We start from the raw sequence: 15,362 nt of genomic DNA, 5'->3' as shown, positions 1-15,362 counted from the left end.
CATACATAATACCGCATACACCGAGACCGAGATCGGCGCCGCAACGCGTAACCAATACCGCAAAGTGTGCAGCAGGGAAAAAAGATCACTTTATACGAAGTAACTGGCTATCTGGTATCTGAAGCTGTAAGTCTATAGGTAGATATGTCTATCGTATGTGGCTTATGTACGTTGTACGAGGGTGCAAGATATTTTAGGTGAAAAATTTGGTCGTTCTTACCTGATAATTTAAACGATAATGATTCGGTCATCCTTTGGGTATGTAGATCCAGCGGATTGGCGAATGGGAATAGTCGTGGACCAAAGTGGAACGGATGCATGCCATGATGCCCTGCAAAATTTTCCAAAGCTTTAGTCCGATTATGTGTGAGTTTCGATGAGAATCAAGGTGATGTCTGATGAGTACCGAAACGGTTTGATACGTACTTGTTTTTGATCTAGGTTCTCTTGGTCCGTCGACGGTAACTTTGATAGCTTTATTGTAGGTTGCGATTTGAGGAGGGCATGAGTTCACGATTATCGATAGCGTGAAGCTTTTCCCTGTAAATTGAAAAAAAATTCGAAAATTAACGTCTTGGTGTGTAATTGATGTACCTATTATTGAGGTGGATTGCTAAAAAAAAAAGTTGGCAGATTTTGACTAAATTCGGCAGAGATCTTCGTTTCGAGTTGAAAGTTTTATTTACAAAATATTTCAGCTCGGGAGGTGCCCCTCGAGGCTCGAGTGGAAATTTGGGCCCCAAACAGGGGACATTTTCGAAAAAATGCACAACCTGTTTTGGGAAAAATGGTCTGATCTCGAAGTAAAGTATTTGAGATTCTTCGTCAATCTATACTATTGCCGTCAAAATCCAAGACCACTTTTATGGTTCTATTGAGCGAATTAAAATTTACAAATCGCTAATTTTTGCATAAGTTCGTGTTTTGAAAATTATTTCTTGGCAAATACGATACTTCGCATTATTCATGTCAAAAATGAAAATATTTAAAAATATAATTTCTAGAACTGACGAAATATTTTGGAGCGCACTAGTGGTGCCAATTTTTTGATCATTTTTTCCAACTCAGAAAAAAGTTGAAAATGGCCAAAAAATTATGAATTTTTTTCGATGTTTTGAAGTTGGCAAAAAATGATCAAAAAATTAGCAGAAGCTCAAAGAGAGGAAAAAACCACGATTTTTTCAAAAATTCTCTCTCTTTCGGGGCTCAAATCTCACCCCCCCCCCCCGGGGCATCTCCTGAGCTGAAATTTTTTGTGGTCAACTTTCAATTTAAAATTGAAGTTTTTCCTGAATTTGACTTTTTTTTGGAGATCCAGCCCAATACATAGGTATATTATGTTACTAAACTTGTATGTTAGGTATATTCGTATTTGGGTAATTCTCAAAAAAAGGTAAAAATCGTGTACATGGCAAATTTCTCAACGGTTTTAGCATGAATTTTTTTTTTTTGGTCCATTCAAGGATCATCCCCTAGACATTTCACATATGGTATTGAGATTTTTAGCCCCTCCTTTCATTCATGAACTTCATTTTTTTGGGGAAAAATTGACACATTCTCATTATCATAGAACATGAAGGTCCATTATTGTGAAAATCGCAATTGCAATAAGTCTATAGGAAGCTCACATTTCACATTTGAAAACTGTCACACACTTTTTGCGCAAATTTTAAAGCAATTTTCAATTATTTTTGCTAGCTTCCCAATCCAACATTTTTTTCTGGTGAGTGGCTGCACTGGTTGACTGTTCTCATAGAAATGTTACCCCGCACAGTTTTTTTAAAAAACTACATTACAGATCGTTCTGATCGTACTTATCTGTGAAGTTTTGATATTTCGCAAAATCTGTGTCCTTCGGCTTGCCTTTTTATTTACCCTGATGAATCCGCCAAAAACGATAATTGAGAAAGGGAAGTTATTCTACATGATAAGTACATATTTATTACGTGTTAAAAATCGAATAATGTCCAGTAAGTAAGGCTAGAAACGAAAAAACGTTGAGATTGTCCTTCGGCTTGTCCAGCGCTCATTTGTCCTTCGACTTGGCCAAATTTCAGACAGCTGTACTTTTATCGCGCTAGTCGACATATTACACGATGATACAAGCAAAATTTGACATTTTCTCCCTCCCCACGCCTCACCTCTACCCCTATCAAAAAAATAAGTCCAGATTCGAACTCCACGACCAGAAAAAGATAAATCGACATATTACACGATAATATAGGCAAAATTTGACATTTCCCCCTCCCCACGCCTCACCCTCCACCTCTACATAAAAAATAACTCCAGATTCGAATTCTACGACCTCGAAAACATATCAATCGATATATTACACATCGATGAGGGTCGAATCCTAATTATCGCCGTTTTAGGGGGGTCAGGGCCCACAGGGGGCTGATTGAATTGAGGCCAACTCTAGAAAAGGGATCTGGGACACCTATACAAATGATTCCCACTTGAAATTTTCCAAAAAAATGATTTTTGTTTTTCAAAATTATGCACATCAAAATTGACCTTTTTTTTGAGAATTACCCATTTGTTTTGATTTTCTCTACTTTTTTTTTCGTTTCGAAATCACATTCACCAATTTGAATGAAACCAAGCCAGATTGAAAGAGCATGACCTAAAACTCCCATAACCAAAATTTCAAGTAAGTTCATTTTTGGATTTTTGCCGAATTTTTGAAAATTTAAAAAATTTAAAAAACCATTTCATGCGTGATTTTAGAACTTTTTTTATGAAATAAAGAATTTTTTGAGAAAAAGGAACCAAAGTGAATAATTTTTTCAATTCAGTTCCCACGTACATCAACTAGGTATGTAGGTACCTGCAACTACGAGTAGTTTTGGACTATTCTGGAGCAGCCAGTGATTTTCCAATTTTCTCCAGAAATTCAAATTGCTTTGGAAATGAGAATATCCTCAAGTGAAAATTTTCCCGCATATTAGGGAATTTCTCAGAATATTCTCACACTGAAAATGAGAATATTTTTTTCAAATTTTCAAGGTGCACGTATAGGTACATATATCAAAATTTGATCAAATTTTTCTGAGTCAATTGATGATGATTTTCAGTTGTTGTGGAGCCTCCTGCGGATGTTTAGGTTCTCCAGTTTTCAAAAAATACCATAATAGGTTCAAAATTGAATCCAGAGTGTAGGTAATAGGTATATGAATACGGATTTATCATCTTTGTTCCCTTCTGATCGATTTATGCTCGTATTTTCAAAATTCGTTGGCCCTAATTTAAATCCAAAATATTAATCCAGCAATTTCCGAAGTTTATTTGTTTTCATGTTCATATTCCAAGATCAGAATTTCCTCCTGTGATTATTTATGAAAGAGAAGGAAAATTTTCTGAAAAGTGCATCATAAAATAAAATTGCCCGGCTTTGAAATTATGTAGATATCTGAATAAAATTTTTGTACTGACTCCATTATTATGTTTTTTTTTTTTATTTTTGGAAACCAGACTCTAAAAATCTGCTGAAGAATCAAAAATGGATCGAAATAATCACTTCCAGAGCGATTTAGAATTTCTGAAGAAATTAGAAAACTCGCTGGAGGCTCCAAAAAAGTTTAAATTGCGTTTTTTTTTAATTGTGTGATCGTGCAGATACACTTGACGATATCTTTCCGAAGATCCCATTTGCTGCATACTCGTATCTTTTTGGAAAATTTCATTTTTTTCACTTTTTTTTTTGTAATTTACAAATTGGTCAAAAATTTACTTCTGAATTGGTAGGTACACCGATCTTAGTTACAGGTGCCAAAGTTAATTTTTATGGCCTTTCCATGTTGATTTGAACTTATGAAGTGTCTGGAAAAAATTGAAAAATTTTCTGGAGGCTCCAGATTGGCTCAAAATTGATTGATAGTTATTGATGCGTGGGATTTGAATTAAAAAACCAAGATCACATTTAGTTTAGTATGCTTAAAAGGAATTATATTTCATGAAAAAGTTGAAAAAAATCGTCCTTAAAACTGTATTTTTTAAAATTTTTTTCATAAATTCGCCAAAAATCTAAAAATAACTTTTAGTACCTGAAATTTTGGTTTCGAAGGTTTTAAGACATGCTCTTTCGATCTAGTTTGGTTTCGTTCGAAGTTCGAATCAGAGAATGCTACTTCAAAAGGTTACTATTTTCAAGAATCGAAATTAAAAAAAAATCTCATTTAGATGAAAAAAAAAAAACATTGTACCTAAATACAATTCTAGTTTTTTAAAAATAAATTTTCAACTGTTTAGACCAAAAAAAACCCTCAAATTTCAGTCAGAAATTGCGTTGAAAAAGTAGGAGAATGTGGGGTAAAAAACAGAAGCACAATAGGTACATTTCTTTACCAAAAATTTGAAAAATTTTGCTTTTGTTTAAAATGGGTTGTGAAAAAAAATACGAAAATTTTTCCAAATAGGTACCTTCGTTGTACGTCAATTTTCTGCCCATTTTTCAACTCCATGTGCCATAGGAGGGATCGCGAAAAAAATATCGAAAAATTTTAACCCAAATTCGGCGAAGATGTTCATTTTTGGTTGAAAATTATTCAAAGAAAAATTGAACTCCGAAGATGTTCCTGAAGGGGAGATATAAGATATGGACTGTCAAAGAGAAGTCGTTTTCTAAAAAGTTGTTGTTTTTTCACTCTCACCCCTGCCTAACCTGTTTTGGAAAAAAAATCGCTCAGTTTCAAAAGATGATAATTCAAGATCTTACGTCGACCTAAAAGTTATTGCTGTCAAAATCCAAGACCATTTTTAGGGTTATTCTAAGTGTTCGAAAATTTTCAAATCGCTTACTTCTGGATAAATTCGTATTTTGAAAATTATATTTTTTTCCTCTCGAAAATTATGCGTGAATTACGCCAAAATATCAAATGATATCCTTCAATATTTTGGTAAAACACCCAATTAATTTTTTTTTTTTTTAAATTCAATATTTACCCAAACATTTTCCAAGCATTCGCCTAAAACCTACTCATTTCGAATAGGTATGTAACAAGTACCTACCCGTCTAAACACATTCTGTACAGGTCTGCTACACCTACGACCTACCGACTAAATCACACATGGAAAATAAATTTCTCAAATTGCCTCGACTTATTCGAATATAGTATGCGAGTTAATGGCGAGGAAAATGTATCGAGTCAATCGCACCATAACAGATTACATTATACGATAACAATGCGAAAATTGACTAGGTAAACTACACAAGTATGGTACCTACATATAAGTACCCGGCCAGCAGATTTGCAACATATGGGGTATCAAAAAGGGCAAAAGTCAGAAGCGAGAGAGCTACTCTAGCAAAATTTTCATATAACCGACAACGGCGCGAAATTTATTGTAACAAATTCAAATCAAATATTTGAGGTACCATGAGATATGCATATTTACTCAACCAATAAGCAATTGACGAGCTCGAGCTCGTTTACGAATACAAACAAGCACTGCAGCGATGTTCAATCACGTTGCAAGCAATCTTATCCGAGTTCATTATAACTCTAGAACAGAACACCACCGACACGATGTCGACTATACCAGAAACAGTCGCTAACATTTAACGTTCATCTTTTTCTAATTTACCCAACTTTTTTTCTTTTTTTTTTAAACACGAATTCATCGACACGCGGTGAAAAAAAAAGTAAAGAGCGGGAAAGAGACTGGTAAGATTAAAACAAGAAACAAGGGATGAAATCAGATTACAACGGTGTATACAAAACGGCAAAAAGGCAAAGAGAAAGAGAGAAGGAAAAAAATCCGAGCTGGTATCTTTTAATAAAAAGGGTCTTAAAAATTTGATAATCAGCTATCGACAAAATTACTTAACTTTGCACTCGACCTCGTCGATAACTTGGTAGTTGGTACTGTTTCACCCTTCGCAATTTATCATTTTATAGTATAGTACAAGCGTGGCGAACCTTTACGCAGTACGTAGCACCCTCTTTGGAATTTTTTATCGCTAAATGTTGGATAATTAAAATTTACGCCTTTTTTGTATACCTACCTAGCGAAAACTTTTCAAATAAATGACAATCGATGCGAATCGACTGAAAATTCTACCATTAAAGTGATTACAATTTTTATTAATTAACTAGCTCCCGAATGACGTAGGGTAGGTACTGGTTTGGTGTTATTTTAAAGTATAAAATAAATTCTTGGTATAAAATAACGAACAACATTTTAGTACACGATTTGAATAGCTTGTGGTTTTTAATCAACGAAACAATATTATAAAATATTCGTATAGGTAGGTACTGTTTGTAGGTAGTACTACGATGATTATGAGTATTTTAATTCGAGTTGATTAACTAATCCCATGCACAGGTTCGACAAGTTCATATAAAACGAGATGACACGTTAACAAAATGACATATGCAGCGAATATAACCCTCCTTTTCATTATATTCGAGATCAAACCGCACTAAATAATGTTCTGTTAATCAACTTTCACGCTAATTCTACCTCTTCCTGTAGGTATATACATTAGCTTCGTATGCGACTACGAGTAGGTACACAAGGCATATAGGTAATTTATCAAAAAGCCAGCTTGATTCGAAATTCGATTCGTATGAGTTCGGTGATTGCACATTAGGTGCTTATTGGATGCTTCGTTTGATTATAAAAATTACTCTTCGGTCTACTCGGTAAATAAAAACAGCGTGATTTTTATACGATGAACGTTCCCTCATTGGGAAAATATGTAGGATTGTGTCGAATGAGTTGCCTATCGTGGGTATTTCAGGAGTGCAGAACCTTCGTCTGAATCTTGATAAATGTGGAACCGAATCTAGCTCCTGCACTTTGAAAATGAGTGGAAAACTATAAACTCATTTTCGCTAGCTTTTTTGCTTGCCTTTTATTTTATAAATTGAAGATTTTAAGTATTCAAATTCTAAAATTGTGGAGTCAGAAAAATACAAGTACATGGTCTCGAAAAACCATTATTTTAACTTCTCGAAATACGAATTTTTAAAAAATTTTGTTCTAGCTTGGCTTGGGCCTCTGTGTTGTTTTTTTTCATATTGAACTTAAAAAAAAATCTATCATTCAAATTTTAAAAAATGTTTAAACCAAACAAAATACACTTTTCACTGCTTTAGCTCTCGTTTTGCTCAGGTCTGTTTGCTATTCATTTTCAAAACTGAAATTTAAAAAAAAAACTCGATATTCAAATTCTAAAATTTTGGAGCCAAAAAAATGGAAATTTTTTTTAACACGTTGTTTTTCGCCTCTTGAAATAAATTTACGTTTTAAATCTCCAAATGGTAGGGAAGTGATGAGCCAAGCTGTTTGCACGCTTTTGCGATTCCTTGCTGAGCTTCCAAACTTTGAAAACTCCTAAGTCGAGACTGGTTAACTTGGAGCAGATTATTCTTTTCAATTGTTCTGAAAAGAATAATGACTAATGAGTGTTTTAAATTCAGTAATTAAATTTTGAAAAGCTCAAATTTTACCTACAGAGTGAAAAGCTCAGCTTTTTGAGAAAAAGACTAAATGTTCGAATCTGTCATTTAATAACATCTAATTTTGAAGAATTACAGTCAAAGATCATTTTCATTTTCTTTGTTATAGACTTATTTTTTTGATATGACCCTCATACCCTTTCCTCGCCAGTGTCCTTATTGAACATGATCAAAATGCCCAAAAACGTTAAAATGATTGCAAGAATGATTCGATAAAAGTTTATCCGGGCTATACATACTTTCAACTCTTACAGAATGTTTTTTTTCTATCTCATTTGTATTTCATCTTGACTAATAGAAGTACCTACCTTGCATCTTTTAAAATTTCAAAGGGTTAATTTTAGGGAAGGAGGACCAACCTTTAGAATGCTTCGTTCTTATATTCATATTAGGTTTAGAAAACTTCTTTGGTCTTGGTTTTGATCTTTTGGAACTAGTTTCTGGATGCTTTGATGCGGAAGAAAAGTAAAAAAAATGTAAACTTTTGATCGAGGAAAGAGAGTAATTCAAGAGAATGTTTTATTTGTATTGGTGTTTTTCAAAAAAGTGGTCTAAACTGAGCGAGTGGGTATCAGGTACTTAGGGCATTCGACTTTTTGCAACTTTGGCCTAAAATTAGTACAGGTAATAATGAAGTTGATTATTGTATGCTGATGATATACGATTTGCTTAAGAGAATCTGGTTTCAAAACTTTACTGTTGGACTGTATACTTTAAAGCCCATACTGCCAAAAACAACAGAAAGTTGTTTTTTTTCTGCTTAATTTTGCTTCTTTTGATAGTACTGAAAGCGCAGAAAAAAGTTGCTAAATTATTTTTCAAAAAAAAATTTTGAGATGTAGTTGACGATGACGTCTCATTTAAAAATATATTTCGAAAGTTTAAGTGACTCCAAATCACATCTCGAGTAATGCCAGCATTGAGAAACCCATTTTACATAATTCAGCTCCGAAGAAAAGAGAAGCTGACGAACAATAGGTGATTTGCCCATTGATACTTTTTCAGAGGGTCAAGATTTTCAAGAAAATTACCTACTTCTTTGTAATTGTCTGTCTATGCAGAATGTATAGGTTTGGAGTTTTGAGAAAGTTTACTTTGCTTACCCTTCTTTGATATTTCTCGAAAAATGAAACGATTTATTGCGAAAATAAGGGCGAAGAAAGGGTTAATGAATGAAACCGACAAATGCATAGGGTGCATCCTCATGCACGAGTAGGTGCACATAGTACGAGTATTACCTCGAGTGTAATGGAATTGAAAGTGGGAGTTTTCTTGTGGCTCTCAAGACAAATGGGGTTGAAAAAGTATTGAGAAGTAACCGTGCAGGTGAAGTACATATATCCCAATACTTAAACTAATGATTTGATGTACATAAGTACGTAAGTAGGTAACGTATTAAACTCCCCCAGCTCCACAGGGTGCCATTAAAAGTTGTCAAAACATCAAAAATTCAGAAATGGTGCAAGAAAAACTATAATTAGAGATGGTTTGAACAATTTTTTTTTCTTAGAGTGAAAGTTGATGAGAAAAATTCCGATTGCAAATTTTAAAAAAATGTCGAACGATTTCAAATTTCTAAAAGGTGCTGATTTCGTACAAAAAAATAATTTTTTCAATTGACTGGGCTACATTTTTTAGGCCACTGGCAGATGCACCGAATAGGACCTCAAAATTTCATCCCCTCCTCTTCAGAATCCATCCTCCTGTTTTTTCTCAGGTTTGGATACTTGAATGCTAAGTACTTGTAGTTGTGCAATTTGATTTTTGTTTTTGCTTTTTTATTCAATTTCGCAAAAAATAAGTCTAACTGACGGAAACAAAACTAGAGGTTTTCCAAAGAAGGGGGGGAGGGTGACTGAAAATTTGCCGATCGGCATGAGAAAAAAATTAATCAGTTTTTCCGAATAAAATGACGAGTTTCTAAAATGAAATAGGAAATGAAATACTTATCTAACAATTTTACCAATTGATATTGATATACAAATACTCACAATAAAGCTTGTTATTTTCCTTTTTGAATTTATGGAAGTTTCACAAGTGAAATTATTTTAATTTAGGAAAAAAGTAGAAATTTGGCCGAGTGAAGCGAAGGCAAAAGTGTTCGAAAATTCGTGAATGAGACCATCGAAGGGAATTTGAAAGAAAATATGAGCCGAATCGGGAGATTTTGAAGACAGTCAGACGGTGTTAAATGAATTGCATACTCAGTTCGCCGTAAATAATACGCTTGTACGTAGGTATATGTATTTACGGCGAACCGAGTATGCAATTCATTCAACACCTGTTTTCTACTCTCAACTGTTCAAGAGAAGACGTATTAAAATTGAGAAGTACCGTTGAAAAATTAAATTTGTGAGCCAGTGTTTACCTCCCCTCACACTAGAGCTCAAATTTTGAAAATTTCCCAAATTTTCAATGTTTCAATTTTTTTTTAATTTTCATGTTCAATCATTCTCATTGGAGAAAACTCAAAATTTGGAAATTTAGAAATTCCTTTGCTTTCAGTTTTTTTTGGATCAGGTGATCTCTTGATGACCACGGTTACTTATTATTATCTACTTATCATATTTTGAAGGAAAAAACTCCAATTTTGAGAACTCATGATCTCGACAAAAATGAAATTTTAGCTTTCCTATAATGGTCCATCAACTGCCCAAGCTACGTACTCGTTCGATAAATTGGAAACTTTAGTTGGATTCCAGCAAAAAACCCCTTTTTTCCAGTCAATCAGCAGGGACGTGTCTTGGGTGTTGAATAATTTGCATACTCGGTTCGTCGTAAATAGCTTCGATTTGAAAAAATCTAGAAAAATTGAGGAAATGATGAGGAATTTTGCAATTTTTTCCTGTAAAATTAGTGAATTTTGTACCTACATTAAATTAACCAGGCACGTGTTAAACCTTTTTGTAGTACCTTGAAAGTCAGATATTTTTTCAAATTTTCCAAGTCTAACATACCTAATGCCGATATATCTCACGGAATTTTTTTGATGTTTGTAAGTCAAGAAAAATTATAAATAAATGTCAAAAATTGATGATTGTTTCAGTTTTTAAAATCTGACATAGTGTCAAGAATTCATCGTGATTTTCTCCAAGCTCTTAAAAGTCAGGCAAAATAATTATGTAGGCTAAGGTATGAACAGTTTTTTTATACGCCTGTGATAAAAACATGGAACTGAAGTATATTCTTGAAATTTTTCTAACAAATTTTTATTTTTATGTATTTATAAATACGTGCTTTTTGTGAAAGTCAAGCTTGAAAAGATGTTTTAAAAATTGTTTACTTTGTGACATGTTGATGAATTGATATTTTGTCTCTTCAATCAATGTGTAATGTTTATCTGACTTTTGAACACTTTTTCAGTTTTTAAAAACTGGCACAATGTTAAGAATTGATGGAGATTTTCTCCAAGCACCTGGAAATCTGCAGATGTTTTTACATTTTCAAATGTCAATCAATGTCTCACAGATCAGCGTAAAATTTGTCCAGTTCTTAAAATTCAGGCATGATGCAAAGATTTCATAAACTGTTCTTCTATTTTTAAAAGTCCATACAAGTTTAACATACGAGTAATGCCAAGAATTCGTCAACAAAATATTTCGAGTTATTGTACATAAGTCTAAGTACCCTTGAATATAGATGAATATTGAATTATCATGGAAATTTTTATTCAAGTCCTCTTAAGGATAACATTTCAACCTCTGACTACAACTTTATCAAATCAATTATCAAAAAAGTAATGTCACAACATTGATCTACCTAGACGATGATCCAAACGTCCATGTAAAATTTAAAAAAATTTCGTCCATTACAGGGTGTCTAACACTCCTATTTATTCTATTTATCCTACAAAATCCTTTTTTTTTGCCTATGACACCTTTTTGTCCTTTTAGTGTCCTTTTTTTCAACAATTTTATCCAAAAGTCCTTTTTTTTCTAAATGACTTTTTCAAATTTTCAATTTTCCCCCTTTTTTCCGGAATTTTGAACTTGTAGAAAAGGGCTCATTTGTCGACTTTTTTAGTACTCTTGAATCACACATTTTTGTGAGCTTCTGCCCTCGCTTCGCTCGGGATATTTGCTCTTCCTTTTCCACATAAGTGACTTATTGTTCAAATTCAAGAAATGTTCCAAGCTTGAATCAGAAAAATAAACTCCTCCTTCCTTGCAATTTTTTTTTACTTCTCAGCAAAACATGAAATTTTGAACACTTTTTGCCTTGCTTCACTCGGGTTTGTTTGCTTTTCTTTTTCAAGTTTGAATTTTTTCTTTTCTTTTTTTTTTTTGAATTGGGGTGTTGAATCATCATTTAAATTTTGAGATTTCGTAGCAAAACATAGGTAATTTATTACACAAAAAACATCATTTTCATACCTCTCAAAATACTGGATTGCTAAAGCTTTTGCCCTCGCTTCACTCGGGCCCGTTAGCTTTTCTTTTTTCATTTTCAATTTTTCAAAAAAAAAATCATTTGAATTGAATTTCAAAATATTGAAGCAAAATAATATATCTATCTACGAACCACTAAGTAACTCATCACACAAGATAACATAATTTTTTATATCTCCTCCCCCTCTTAAAAAATCCTAAGTTTTCAAAAACTGCCCTGTTAAAAGTCCTGCTAAAATTCCCTTGGCTAAAAACTTGAATGAAAATTTTGAACCTCCTACCTGGAAAAAAATTTTGACCCCCCCCCCTCCTCAAAAAGTTCCACAAGTGATCGAAAAATGACCTGCTGAAAGTCCTTTTTAAGTCCTTTTTTTCATTTTGAAATTTTATTAGACACCCTGCATTAGTTTTGACTTTTTTTTTTTTTTTTTTGTATTACCTTAATATTGGTTCCACGCCAGTTTTACTTTTGAAAACGAACAGAGCACTGACTTATTTCTCGAATTTGAAAAATACAAGCGATATCAGTTTTTGGAATTCGTGGCCCACTTGTAATAATTTTAAAGATGGGATATTTTATTGAAAAAATTTTATTTCAAAGGTTACATCTGAATTTATTTCAGAAATTTTAATTTTTGGAATGGTTTGGGACCATTGCTTCGATCTTCAGCTCGCGGTACCAACTGGGCAAATTTCAGAAAAATCAAATTGTGAAGAGGAAAGTCATTTCTTCATTTACAAGGGATGACTAAAGTTTCATTTCAATTGACTTAGGATCATTTTTTCGAATAAATTATAATCTTATTCTTCAGACTTTTACTGAAAAAGAATAGGATGGGAGAAAAAAATGGAAAACGTTTCTCCGGTTACTTTTTATATAGCAGAAAGAAGTTCTGTACGAAAAACAGTTGGGTCAATTTTACAGTTGCTCAGTCAAAATTTAGAAATTTCAAAAAGAAATTCCATTGGTTGTGAAGAAAAACTTACTTCGAGAAATATTATGGGCTCTAGCAAAATAAAAAAAGAAAAATTGTCATTCCAGTTTTTTTCTCATAAAAGTAGGTTTTCTGTGCGAACTCAGAAAAAGAAATTTCAGAGAGTTGAATTCTATTCTCGAAGAATGAGGAATTGAATTTTTGGGGGGGAGGGGAGGGAAGAGCTTCGTTTTCACGAAATTTGTTGCCAAAGTTCGGTGATATCAGTTTTCAAGCTTTTGATATTTTTTGATCAACAGTAGAATTTAAACCGTCTATCTGATTTTTAAAAAATTCTCCTCATGGGATCCTCCAACTTTCCTCTTCCGTTCCTCCAATATTTTTATCAAAATTCGTCAAAGGTTTTGGAAAAATCAAATCTCAAAGTACATACTGTTGAGAAACGCAAATAAAAAAATCCAGTCATATTATTGTGTTGTAAGCACTTTATAAATAAATGTCTATGTCATTATAAATTTTTTGATGAGGTATGTAACCAAATAAATTCGACAGGATCGTGCTTAATTTATGTGAAATTTTTTTATACCCAGTTGAAACCTAAAAAATTCTATAAAAGTGATCAAATTCCAACCACTTGGATTTCCACGAACCACTGAAAATGATTAAAAAATACGACTACTGGCAAATATTTACCTCTTCCGCTTCTTCCAACGAATCTCAAATCGTTGAATTTGGCCACCTGATTCTTCATGATAGCGGTACTGTTTCGTAACTCGGCGCAATAATTTTCATCATTTCCGGCCCTAATGGTGACCACGGTGCCATCCATCACATCTCCCAAAGCGACCACTTTGAAAGCAACCGGTAAAGTTTTATTCGATCTCCAATGAGATGGTAACATTGTACAGACCAGATGCGGACACCCGGTTCTAACGAGTTCGCCAGGATGCTCGGCTAGTAAACTTTCGAGTGTTCGTTCGGCCAATATATCGGCCGTTAGCAGCATATTGTCGCAATTGTTCATCGCATCCGAACCCATTAACATATCAAAACAATCGATCTCGTGTACTTATTCTAAGAATAGGTAATAATAAATCACCACCGCATTCGAAAGAAGTTGATCAAAATACGAGTACATCGAAGAAAATATGAAATAACGCGAACTCGAAAAGGACAGGAAAAAAATTGCGAAAAAAAAATAGAAGTCACATAGTTCACGATGGCGATGATGACGTCGAGTAAACGTAGGATTCGAGTCGAGTAGTGTGATGGATTTGATGAAGATGACGGTTGTTGTGGTTATTGTGGTGATGTTGATGATGATGCTGATGATGCCGATGATGACGTCGATGACTGCAGCAGGATTTCGCGAAGTCGCCACAATATGATAGCAGGTCGAGTGTACGCGACGTTGAATTAAAACATATGCAATGGTGAACTCTTACAGACGTCGGTTCGACCGCGATTTCACAGCTCACGGTCATGATTTTTGGCGTATGCGGTGCCGAAGAAGAAGAAGAAGACGAAGTATATGTTGGGAAAAAGAAAGGCAGGCAAGAAAAAAAAAAACAACAAGAAATAAAACGAAGAGGAAAAAAGAGAGAGGATCGCGGCGTGGAAAAATATTGAGCCGCGGAAAAAGGCGCCAAAACGCGAGAGTGGGGAGATGGAAAAATTTCTAGGGGAAATTGTGGTACGCCGTCACAATAGCAATTAGTGGCGACCAGCGGAGGGGAAAAGAAACGGTGAAAAACCAACGCCGCTATTAGAAAGATCGTCGAAATGAAGGGGTACCGCACAGGGTACCGCAAGCTCTCCCCGCGAGAAATTCCGTCACCGCCACCGCCACCGCACCGCGCCCGTGCCCGAAACGACCTATCAACACGTGGTATTTCGGTGCTCGATGCGTATAGCCGCACGCTCTTTCGCTCGCTAGCTGGCTGGCTGGCTCTCTGCAGAAGACAAGTGTACCGTGTACGAGAATCTGCTACTGTTGGTAAAAAAAAGAAGAAAAAAACGCAGAAGAAGAAAAAAAAGAAGGAAAAACGTAACGCCGACGCCGGAAAATTTTGCTACTCTACGTCTACCTCGCGCCCGCGGTCCAAAAGCTCGAGAAAAACTGACTGTAGTATATCTACAAGATGCAGAGCGACGAACAAAAAGAAAGAAGGCAGCGAAGACGTATAGACGAGGACGAGAAGAAATCGGCGGGAGAAAAACGGGGGAAAAAACCACGCTTGTCGCGCGATTTTCTTCGCTTCTTTCTGCCCTGTAAAGACGACGTAGGGGTGACGTGCGGTTAGGTTTTTTCGCGAAGGGGCGTGGGGTCTTGTGGGCGGAGTCGCAGTTTTAGAACATCTTTTGCGGATAAGACGGGCCCAAGTTGCGGCCTACTTTCGAAACCCCCCATGCTCAAAAAAGAAAACCCGAAAGAAGCCGAGAAACTACGACGACGTAAAAGAAATTGCCAAAGAATCTTGTAAGAAAAGAAGGTAATGTGGCCGCAACCTGCGCATGCTACGGTCGTATAGTTTTTCTTGTCAGCGAGGAGGGAAAACCCCCCCGCAGCACCGAAG

General features: G+C 34.8%; 1 protein-coding gene across 2 annotated transcripts in view; it reads right to left on the bottom strand.

The window, feature by feature from the left end:
• Window positions 1–14,880, bottom strand: part of LOC135840485 (runt-related transcription factor 3-like) — a 40,722-nt gene extending 25,842 nt beyond the window's left edge. The window contains exons 1-3 of one of the 2 annotated variants that reach the window (XM_065357063.1): window positions 13,480–14,880; window positions 427–540; window positions 221–349 (exon numbers count right to left, since the gene is read on the bottom strand). In XM_065357063.1, coding sequence (XP_065213135.1) covers window positions 221–349; window positions 427–540; window positions 13,480–13,831 — 595 coding nt within the window. In that variant the 5' untranslated portion in view covers window positions 13,832–14,880. The remainder of the gene's footprint in view (window positions 1–220; window positions 350–426; window positions 541–13,479) is intronic. The other variant, XM_065357064.1, reaches the window with a different exon arrangement.
• Between the last annotated feature and the right edge of the window lie 482 nt (window positions 14,881–15,362).

This window comes from Planococcus citri, chromosome 3, assembly GCF_950023065.1.
Source record: "Planococcus citri chromosome 3, ihPlaCitr1.1, whole genome shotgun sequence".
Taxonomy (NCBI): Eukaryota; Metazoa; Arthropoda; class Insecta; order Hemiptera; family Pseudococcidae; genus Planococcus; species Planococcus citri.
The sequence above is the reverse complement of the archived record's forward strand: the minus strand, read 5'-3'. Positions and strand labels throughout refer to the sequence as shown.